General features: G+C 42.6%; 1 protein-coding gene across 1 annotated transcript in view; it reads right to left on the reverse strand.

The window, feature by feature from the left end:
• The window catches only part of ARHGAP20 (Rho GTPase activating protein 20), a 101430-nt gene that overhangs the window by 37579 nt on the left and 51788 nt on the right, over nt 1-12063 (reverse strand). Inside the window, exons 3-4 of the mRNA XM_024217092.3 lie at nt 9889-10059; nt 1812-1961 (exon numbers count right to left, since the gene is read on the reverse strand). Of these exons, the coding sequence (XP_024072860.2) occupies nt 1812-1961; nt 9889-10059 (321 nt within the window). The remainder of the gene's footprint in view (nt 1-1811; nt 1962-9888; nt 10060-12063) is intronic.

Below are 12063 nucleotides of genomic sequence, written 5' to 3' on the forward strand. Positions count from 1 at the left end.
GGGGCAACCGTCTCAGGGGAGCCCTTGACAACTACTGACATGATTTGCAACTTTCAGTGAAAACCTGCTTCCCTGCAAATTGAAAAAATATGATCTGTATTGGGGTAAAGTCCTAGTGTTTAATTTTTCACCACAGAAGTTAAAGTTCTGCCAATGAAGTCAATGGAAACAAGATTAGGCTCCAAAGCTACAGGCTGTTAAAACCCAAACAAAAAACAGGATAACTTTACACTTAGGTGTTTAATTCCTGAGTTTAAGGGCATTGCTGGTATAAAGATTGGTGAAGCTCCTCCCGTTCTGATGCTTTGTCTTATTAATCGTTTACAGTAGGCTAGTACTTAAAAGGCCCCAGTGAGGACTGAGGACCCATTTTACACAAGCTTTTTTAACTTTTATCTCACCCATATACTTTGAAGGGTACTAAGCTATCCAGTTATATGTATGATTGTTCTTTTATGAGGATAATTACAGTAATAAGGAGTCTAACCTAATTTTACTTCAAAGTTTCTTGATCCAAATCCTGCCCTAGAAGAAGAAAAGATTTTTCCCACTCCTGCTTCAGCAAATCAGTTCTCCAAATTTTTGGTGTTGATATGTAGGGAACTATAATCCCTGCTCAATTCTTCTCCTTCAGAAACATACACTTGATAAACTTTTGAACGTTGGTTTTGGTTTCATTGCTTGGCAGATTCTCTTGTAACTTATCTCTACTTAGCGACTTGTATAAAACTCTTCAGATCTCCTATTTACCTCTGGACATGAAATCACTCCACTTACATACAATCTAGGATTCCCTTTTGACAAGGCTGTCACTGTCAGACCAGACTATTTCCTTCTAGCTTTAAAGGATAGGCTACTGTCTCTAACTCAAAGCTCATTTTTATTGGCAAGAGTTTAATTAAAATAGAAATTTCAGCTTTGTTTCAGACCTATTCTGTTAAAAAAAAAAGTCGGTATTACAGAGAACAATTTATGCAGAACAGTCTCTTTGGTTACAGACAATGTAATATAAAAACAGAACTACAGGTCTCATCTCTTGCTCTCCATTAAGGGGCAGAATCCAGTTTCTGGTACTCAGCCCAATTAGCTTAGCTGGACACCACAGATTTATTGGAGAAAGGTCCCCTCCTTTTTCCCAAGTTACAGGGGAGCCTTCCTGCAGAGACTAATATTAGCCTAATGGCCAGAATTGCCTTAATGGCCATAGTGTGTCCTCACAGCGAAGACCGTGCAGAAACAGATTTAAATGCTCATGCCCGTTAATATTCAGAGTTTCTGTTTTAGGAGGAATTTTGAACTTATTTTCTCTGGCACAGTTTAAAAAAACTGAACTGAGTCAACATTTTACTGAATGATTCTTGCTTGCACTCAATGCAAACTCTGCACCTTTGCAGGCTCATATGATAGACTCTTTGACCCCTGGAAAGGGCTGACAGCCTGGCTGTGCCTGTTCGGTAGTTAGCCTTACTAAGTAATCAAGGTATTTACAGAAAATTTTTTTAAAAACCAAGACAGACAGTTAACACCAAACATGTACACAGCACAAATCATATAGCACTTTGCCAAATCTTCAATTTTCTCCGCACCCATAAGAGCTAGGTGAGTACCACTGCCACTCTTTTTGAGATCTGGAAACCGAGGCAAAGAGATTAGCTGACTTGTCTCAAGGCAACAGAAGGAATCTATGTCGGAGCCACAGAAATCCTGGCTTCCAGGCCTGTGTGTAGACAATACGTCATTTGTAATATTTTTATTACATTACTAACCTACCTAAATTTAATAAAGCAGCAAATACACTTTTCAATTCCTACCTAAAATTAGCCACACAGTTGGTGGTGGGCCAGCCTATAACAAAGGACCTTTCCGGGTTAGTGCTGCCCTCATAGACCTCTTCCATGCAGGATGCCGTCCACATCTCACAGAGACGCACTTGGCTCTTTAGTTTGAAATGAGATGGTGACCTGTTGGCAGAAATGCCAGCTATTAGACACATGAAAACAGAGGAACCCAACTTATTAAATACTGTGGTGCTGACGTGTAATTTCCATCAGCGCTAGCAGACAGATTATACTTGTTCAGTTAGAGAAATACAGTCTTTTACTGGGCTTTTGTGCTTACAGATAAATACAATTTACTTTCCATTCCACATAAAGACGTCCCTTGGCTGTCCTAGCCCTACACTATATCGAAATTATTAAAAGCATAACAAATTAGCTGATATCAGCCAACTCAACTCTATAGATGCAACCCAGTCACTACAAGCAAGCACTGTAATCATCACCACCCCACAGGCAAAAGGCTGAGTTAACAGATGGGTTTACAAAGTCAAACTCCACCTCTTCTGGACATGCAGGGAAAGAGATTTCAAGAGATGAGGGCCCTTCCCAGAAAGTGCCCTGCCTGCCACCAGGATGTGTTAAGCCAAGCACTGCAAACAAGAGTGCATCATCTCAGCTCACCATCGTGAAGGTGAATGGGGATGGTGCCTAGATACTATGGTGATTAGTGCTCTAGAAATAAATACACGAAATCAACAGTTTTAGAACTGTGGAGGATCTGAAATACCTTCTTCAGGATTAGTCTCATTTACAAGGTATTTAATTTAGGTCACATTGAACTATTTAAGTCTGAAATGGGACAGGACTTGAACCTCATGGGTTTAAAAAGATTGTGCTAAATTCACACTGCTCTGATTTCTGACGTTTTCAGTTTAAATTCTGAAAACCACTGCGGCTGGATACTGCACCACAGATGACCCAGCATTAATGTGAATATCCACAGCTGAATGTAAAAAGGATCCTGCATGCATATCTCTATAGCCACTGGCATAAAGAAGTAGAATGTCTGTAGAATATTGTGAAGTTACATATTAAAATCATATCTTTATTTTTATTCTGCCATAAAGATTTGTAACCCACTGTGCATCTCACCTCTCTTAAATCTGTAATACTGGATACAATTTGCTCATAAAATGACTGGATTTTTTTTACAGAGCAAGTGAGCTACTGTCAAAAATATTGCGTAATTGTGCATAGACTGACCATGGAATGAACTGTTTAAAAAATGTACAAATACAAGTATAGGAGTGAAGTCTAATGAACTAAGCATAAGATCTAATAATATAAAGTTATCTCTGGTGTAACTCCATTGACACCTGTGGCGTTACATCAGGAATTCGTTTTTTGGTCCAGTCTTTCCTTTTCCATTTTCTGGTAAGGTGCAAACTTTGCCTGGCACTTTACTCTCTTAACATTTACAACACACAGTGCTGGATCCCCAAAAAACCAAGAGTGAATATTGGCAGGGGCCCACACAAACACAGAGATGCTTTACTGACCACAATTGGTGGAGTGGAGTCCATGGTGTAAATTCCCCACCATCTGCCTGGGTTAGCCAGACTTGTCAACTATTATCCATGTTTAGGTACCTGAGTAAGTGGCCTGGTTTTCAGACATGCTGAGCACCAAGTCACTCCCATTAAAGTCAACAGAGCCAGAGAAGTATTATGTCATCCATGGGCCAGTGGAACCAGGGAGCTCTGGTGCCTTTGCAATGGAAATACTGTGGGGGCTCCACCCCTGTGTAAACTCGGACACAAGAGTGGGGCCCGGAAGGGCTGGGCCCATCATTGCAGCCCCCAGGATTGGACTGTAGAGCAGATAGGAATCCCCCAGACCCTGCTTCCCAGACTGGAGCTGGGTCCCCACCCACTGAGTCTCAGTAATTCCCCTCTCTCCCCGTCCTATCCCTTTGTCCCCCCATTCACAGGCAGCCCTTCCCCCATTTTCATCCCCATCTGCCAGGTCCTTCCTGTAGTCAACGAGAGGTGAGCACTTTTCAACATTATGCCACTTATTTAAGTGCTTAAATACTGTCATTAGAGCCTAATTTTAGGCACCCAGTTTTGAGACTCTTGGCCAAATATCAGAGTTTTCTGGTCAGTTCAAAATCAGCTATCATCAAAATTCAATATTAACCAATAGGGAGGGAAGAGACTGACTGGCCTAAGGAGAGATGGATTTTGTTTTCAAGAAAACAAATTGACACCATTCTAAAATATGCTTGTTTTTACATTGCAGATATAGGACACCATCCTGCTCCTAGTGAAGTCAACAGCAAAACTGCTAACTTTAGATGGTACACAACTGGGCCCTACATGAAGGCGCAGGTACACTAATACATGCCTAGCTCTCTCATACCAGCATGGCAAGTCTAGTTCCTTTTGCTTTCAGTAAATGGCAATTCAGTACCTTGCTGCTATTAACAGATGGAAGATTAACTTCTCACTAGGTTAGTTAATCTCCTTAATAGGTGCTTCTGACAAAAATGTTAATGGATCCACTGGGAAATTGCTACCATCATTCCATTTATTTACCCTCCTACTAATTTTCCCAAAAGCAGCCAGACTTCAGAACAGTAACCAAATGTGTGTGTTGAGGGGGAATCTTCTATCTCTACATCCCATCCAACACACCTGTGAGGAATCATTAGAAATCTTTGTTAAAAACAGAAAGACACAAACTGCATTAAAGCATCTATCTGTAGCTGTTGGCACATGGTAACAAATGTGTAAGATAAGGAACTCGCTACCAACACAACGCACATAGAAACGTTGGTTTGGAGATCAAGGATCTTTCAATCAGCAAACTAGTGTATTCTCTTTTCCCCCGTCTCAATTTATCTGGATTCTCATAGGTTCTCCTTTCACAAGGCTGGCAGAGGAGAAACACCTGTAAACTATCCGCTGTGGAGCTACAGCTGACCAACAGCGAGTAAACATGGCTTAAATCCTCATGTGGTCGCAGCAGAACAGGAGGATTTACTTGTGTGTGCCCAAAGATATAGCACAACCATGGACTAAGTTTAAGGCTTTGATATTCCACTTTGGCAATAGTGAAAGTAGCTGAAAGGAACCCTTGTGTGGCCCTCTCAGAGTTATTTTGCTTCTAACAAGCTGACTTTGTAGCTCTGTAAAGTATTGTCTGCCTGGAAATTGTTGCTGTGGAGTTTGCCTGACTTGATAAGTGGATTACTGTCTGAGACTGCAGCTCTTGCATAAAACTGGGTCAGCCTAAAAAGGGATCTGATTCTTCTGTGTGGCTTCAAAAGCCTTCAGCAGGAAGAGTGACTGCTGGTAGGATCACAGTCAGTGAAATTCCAACCCTTGGTTGAACTACAGGATGTTGACCAATGGTTGCTAAACAGGATGCCTTCTGTCTTCAGTGTGAGCATGGGGTTTTGGTGGCATTGTGTGTTATATAAACACAACAAATGCTTTCCATCTTGATATGTACACATTCTAAAAAACTGAGTTTATCCACAACTCCAACAAGCCATTCAACTGCTTTTCCCTGCTAAGCAGGGCATCCATTACATACTGGGCATCAACTAGTCTCTTTACTTCCTGTCCAGATTGAAGAAAAATGCCCCCAAATTATCTACATTTTCTTGAGAGGCAGTAAATATAACGATTTTTTTTTTAAACCCAAACACTCACCATAAAGCTTGGATTTTTCCTCGCATAAGAGCCAGGACAGTTTATTTGCAGAATCAAATTTTGTATTGTACCCAATCTTATATCTGGGTTAAATGAGACACAAAGAGCTCAAATTACCTCATCCAAGGTGATAAAAATGAATCAGTGGCTCTGTTAGAAACTAGGGTATTCCTGGCTCCTAATCCTTTGTTACAGTCACAGGAAACACACTTATCTGGATGTTCCCGATTCCCAGTTTCTTTCCCAGGTCCCTCACCAATGCTTTCTCTCCTCTACTCCCTCCCACTCACACACACCTTGAATGCAAGGTCTGTTATGCGAGTGCTCTGGGATATGAGAAAACCAAGCTGGAATCATACGAGTGAGAGAGCTAGTTCTGCATGAGTGACAGGAAATAGAATAAGAGAGTGATTTGTCTTTGTGACACAGGGACCCTTCTACTTCCAGACTAGCTCCATGGAGAACGCACATGCCTAGATGCAAAGAACACCACACATCACATAGTGAAGCGAAGCAGTATCTTCTATTTCTTAAACCTCTCCCTCCTTTGTGTACAAAATCCTGTACTCAGCTTCTTTAGAATTGGAGGCTTGGGGAACAAAGGGGCGGGAGAAGGGGGAAATGAGTAAAAGGTGGGGAACAAGTTGCTTAAATCAGTGCTTTGCATAAAAGTGGACACAAACAACAAATAACCCTAAAGTTCTCAATTCTGCCATTCTCAGTCACTTTGAGCAGGACGTATTACGTAAAATGCAAGGAAGGTTCTACTCAACATAAATATGAAGGGGAACGTGATGGGGTGTATGAACCTCTTACTAGGCAGGAGTTCCTTGCAACACCCGCCGATCACAGGGTTAAGGAACACTTATGGGCTAAAGAGACCCTGCCCCCACGCCATGGCTGGGCATGCTCAGATTGGAGGAGGGGTTTAAAAACCAGCCAGGCAGCTCAGTCTGGGGCAGGCAAGCAGGGAGGAGGACGCACCCTGGGAACTGCCAGAGAGGACTAGAGCAGAGCCAGTATTGAGCCAGTGAGTGAAGGAATCCACAGCACCCAGTAGAGGGGGGACATGGACCAGAAGCCCAAAGCTGAACATCACACGAACGCAGGTGAGCAGCTGAGTCAGCCTCAGAGGACCTTGAGTCGGAACCCGGTGGAATAGGGAGGGCCCAGGCTCCCCTGCTCCTGCCCTGGCAGCAGCCACTAGGCGGGACTACCACCACCTTGAACCATCACTACTAGGCATAACGGCCCCTGTAGTGAACTGTGACCACTAGGTAGGAGCCACCTGAAACACTCTCCGACCACAGGGAGGATCAGGTCCAATGCTTACACATGAAACACCAAAGTAAATATCTCATGTGGAGGGGAAAAAACAGAAGAGAAAACTGAGACCACGAGCTGCACAGACTAAAAGCTTTCACAGAATAACAACTGGTGATGAATGGGGGGAGAGATAGCTCAGTGGTTTGAGCATTGGCCTGCTAAACCCAGGGTTGTGAGTTCAATTCTTGTGGGGGCCATTTAGGGAACTGGGGTAAAAATCTGTCTGGGGAGTGGTCCTGCTTTGAGTAGGTGGCTGGACTAGATGACCTCCTGAGGTCCCTTCCAACCCTGAGATTCTATAAGATAATATTTAGCACTTTTATTGCGCTGGTCATCTGAGGATCTCAAAGAACTCAAAAAAGTTCAGCAAATATTTAATTCTTTAGTTACTTGGTATGGCCCTCAGCACCCCAGCATCTGCATATTATCACTATTTGTTGTTGTTTTTTTACAGTTTGCTCAACTGATGAACCGAAAGGTTAACTGTCTAATTTGCAGAGATATTTTGTAAAAACCCATGAGTGACTTATCCAAAGTCAAATGCAGAGTCATTTGCTGAGATGGGAACAGAACCCCCATCCTATCCACTGATCCATACAGCACATCTCCTTTCCCAACCTGCTGAGGCTCTAAACATCTCCTGCAAGGTACCGAGCACCTTCTACTCCCATAGACTTTACTGGGGGCAACTGGTATTCGTCACCTCTCCAGAGGTGCTTACCATCTCACAGGAGTGGAATCAGAGAGCTGAGAGCCTGCTGGGGACTTTTTAAAGAAAAAACTTGGACCCATTTACTGATAATGAAAACCTAATTATAAATGAGATTCCTTTTCAGAGTGACTGATTTGGGCTGAGCCTGCACATATGTTGCAAATTAGGAGTACCTCTAAATATAGAGTAACACTTGTCCAAAGAAAGACAAAGACGTCTCTTAGACACATGCAGCCACCAAAACTAGGGAAGTACTTAACACAGAAGAATATTACAGATTAGCCGTTTATGGGAAATAATTTTGTAGCTGAGTCAAATTCAACAGGATCCTCATTTCAGTTCAGATTTTACTCTGGTGCACTACAGTCTTAAGTTCACATCAGACATTAAGAAGTCAACATTTATCACCATATATTGGTCCATGATACACCACAGGTTTCCCCTATGTACTACTTAGAATAGGAAATAACTACAGTATCTCAGATGATACTGCATGATAACTTTTGGCAACTGTTGACTTTTTAAACAGGTCCCATTAGCGATATAGGATTCAAATATACCTCTACCCCGATATAACGCGACCCGATATAACACGAATTTGGCTATAACGCAGTAAAGCAGCGCTCCGGGGGGGCGGGGCTGCGCACTCTGGTGGATCAAAGCAAGTTCGACATAACGCAGTTTCACCTATAACGCGGTAAGATTTTTTGGCTCCCGAGGACAGCGTTATATCGAGGTAGAGTTGTATTAATTGCTGATAGAACAGCTTGAGAGATCATATCCCAATCGGTACTTCAAGACATACCAAGTAATATTCAAAATACTGTTCTTATTACTATCTTTAACAACCAATAGGAATGGAGGCTCATTTTCTTATTACCAGAATCGCGCTCTGTTTATTCCTCTTTAAACCCTAAATTACAGTACTTTGAGCTGGTTTAACTTGTATCAAATTCACACATGGAAAAACATTTCATTTTTCCAACTCCTTCACAAATTTTAGACTCTCCTCCACATTAAATTAAGTGCTGTGTATTCAGCTACCATTCCCTAGAGGCCATGTAGGCACTATGGTAATACAAATCTACTACTAATAATAAATACACATGTAGTAAGTTACTGCTCAACATGAGTTAGTACATTGCTTATACAGCACCCAGCACAGTGGGACCCTGATCCACGATTAGGGCCCCTGGGTGCTACCGCAGTGCAAATGATAAATAATAATAAGTGGAAGGACCCAGCCCTATGGATGTTCACCACCCCATGGATAGTGATATGTGTTGGAAATAAAATATCCCTTATTGTCATACCACAAAGTGAAGGAATTCAACTAGGGATTTTATGTTTACTATATGTGATTCAGACAGACATGGCTCAGATGTCTATGGAAAACATGGATTTATATTGGCTCTTCCCAGCAGCCTCTGAAATAGCCATTTGAGGGGAAAGCTGTATTGCAACAAGCACAAGATTCACGTTTAAACCATCCACCCTCCTAAAAGGAAGTACATGGTGCCTTACAGAGAACGAAGCTACATCACCGTTTTTCATATTTTTCCTTAACACATAAACAAGTGAAAGCACTCTCAAGATTTGCCTTAAAACACAATTGCTGAAAGAGGCTAGCATGCTAGATCCATCTTGTAAATTTGATTTAATTGTGAATGGTAGAATGAATAATCTGAGCTCAACAACAAGCCTGATTACACATGAACAGCTCCCCAGATTCCTCAATACTACCACCTTCTATTTTGCTGCACCAGAAACAGTATTTGGAAGATAATTCAAAGAGGACAGAAATGCTCACTGTAATACTTTAATATTAAATTTTCTACTCTGAAACCTATAGAAATGTTAATCATCTGCGGATATCAAATGACTTCCCAGACACGTATTAAATCTTTAACACCATGTGATGTAGGTAGTGATATTATACACATTTCTCAAATGAATGAACTGAGATCCAAGATGCTTAAATGACTTGTCAAAGTTCGGACAGCTGGCTACAGAGCTGGGAATGGAACTCAAGATGCTTAACTCCCGCTCTATCCACTAGACAACATTCCCACTCTCAGTTTAAGGCAGCACTTCTAAAATACCCTCCCATATTGAATTAAGATACAAGTTTATGATTCCTTTACCATATTCTAGTCTGGATTGAGTGACTGATTTGTGAGTGTACAAAAGCACTTAAGGGAGTTAGGAGCTCAACTCCCATTGGCAGACTAAGAAGCGCTCATGAAATCCAGGGAAGATTCACTACTGAAGATAGCATTAGGGAAATTCACTGGATGCTGTACTGAGGAGGGGTGCTGCCCTGCAAGAATATTCCCTTAGGAATGATACTTACTTGGACTTGGCAACAACAAGGATGTCTGTGAAGAGGAAAAGGTGCCGTTCCTGGGTCTGAAGGCCCGTCTTCAACTGCACATGACCGTCAAGTACAAAGGCTCTGTTGGGGCAGATAAAGGACTGCACGAGGGGACATGCTTCCGGACTGATTGGGGAGAAGCAGCTTTCCCTGCAGCAGGAATAAAGGCAAGCAAATCAGCAAATCAAAGATAACAAAGAATGGCAGAGATTTCCCACACCAATTGCTGAAAAGACAGAAAAACATTTCATTAATTCGCAGTCTAACTAAAATATTGCAGGGACGCTGACTTTTGCTTTGCACAGCTTAGCAGCACTGTCACCTGTGCATCTTGTACAGCACCAAGCACATTGTTAGCACTTAGCAAATAATTTAAAACACCACCCCCAGCAACTCTGCATCAGACTGTTAACAAAATACTGCACATATTGTAGGTTCCCCATAAATCAATGTGCCTTGGAGCAGGGAACATCTGAGCAACCTTTGTGTGGGACTTTGAATAACTTTCTAAAATTGCAAACTCATACTGAGAATCACAGAGACCAATACTGAAAAAATAAACATGGTACAATCAGGTTGGGATGTACTAGTGACAGACCACACAACTTTCAAAGTATGTATAATGTAGGACATAAACTACACAGAATTTGGCAGCTTGCTTTTAATACTGTTTTATTAACCAAGTCTAAATTATTTTCCCATGACATTTATCACTAATATCAATAGTTTGTCATCAGATCCTTGTAAATTCGTGGCAGAATTTTCAAACTGATTCAGAAAAGGTCATTTTGCATTGGCTCTTTACAAGCGTAACTCCCTGTATATTAATAAAGCGAAGTTTCCATTTTTACAAGATGATGAGTTTCTCTGGGAGACGCTGAGCATCCTTAGTTCCCAGTGAAGTCAGCAGCAGTTAAGGGTATTCAGTACCATTCAGAAGGTGCTCAGCCTCTTGCAAGACATAATTCTCTATCTGCTACCCAATCCTGTTGCCATTGCAGAGAATGTGAAATACATGTGACGCAGACAAGGCCTGATTCTCAGTGATGCCGAGCACCTGCAGCTCCCAGTTACTTCGACTGGAGTTGAGGGTGCTCAGCACTTTTGAAAAACACATCCCAGGGTGTGCGGTCTTTTATTTCGCTAAGAATAAACAGGGCAGAGCGAGGCAGAAGTAAAGCGTTTTCCGACTGAGCCTGTTCCTGCTCCTATGAAAACTGGTGGCGAACTCCTACTGACGTCAATGGCAGGAGGATCGACCTTGTAAGAGGATAGCCACAAATGTACAGGAGAGACATGCAAAAAGAAGATTGCGAGCAGAGAAAGTGTTCTCAAATAAGGTCATAGGCCTTCCCAAATCTCTTGCACAATCTGGCTGCTTCCCTGTGTTTGTAACCCCTTGCCTGCACTTGGATTACTTGGAGGGCTTCAGCAGTAATGCTGACTTAGGAAATCCAACAGCTGGTGCTGAAAGGACAAGCGCTTTCATCAGCCTACATGAGCGTGACTCACTTTCACTGATCTGCAAGGAGGCGGTGAGGAGCTGCCAGAGAAAGTCCATATTTATCCTAGTCGTGGCTGAAGACCTGCATTTTAAAAAATCATTCCTTCATTTTATTTGGGACAGAGGGAGGAGCAGGAGCTTTAAAAATGAATAATGCAAAAAATAAAAAGTTACTTGTTGTGGGAGTGGGGCCTAATCCTTCCTATGCAGAAGGGGTGTTAAGAGAGGTGGAGGTGAGAGAAGAAAGAGCTCATATTAGTATAATGCAACAGTGGGCAGGTCACTATGTGAGTGGGCAAGGTGAGGGATGGTGCAATGAGCCACTCTTCAGCCCCACCTTCTCCCCAGACAGGGGCCAGCCACAATGTGGCTTGGGAGTGCTGCCAACCCTGCTCCTTCCTAGTGCCCCTATAGGCATTAACTGCCCAAAAAGGGCCTGGCCCTATTCACCCTGAACTAGTCAGCTAGCTGGGCTGGCTAGGTGTGCAGGAGAGAATGCTGAACCCTCTCCAAAGGCTGTGCCAGCGTGGGCTGCTCAGGAGCCCCCTGAAGTTATGATAGCTAAGCCAGACTGCCTTCTCAGGGTCAGAGCTGCAGCACAGCCCTTCCGCACCCTCTCCAGTAACACTTAAGGGTGTCAAGGGCACCCG

The sequence above is a fragment of the Terrapene carolina genome, unplaced genomic scaffold (assembly GCF_002925995.2).
Source record: "Terrapene carolina triunguis isolate 2854851 unplaced genomic scaffold, T_m_triunguis-2.0 Scaffold138, whole genome shotgun sequence".
Lineage (NCBI taxonomy): Eukaryota > Metazoa > Chordata > Testudines > Emydidae > Terrapene > Terrapene triunguis.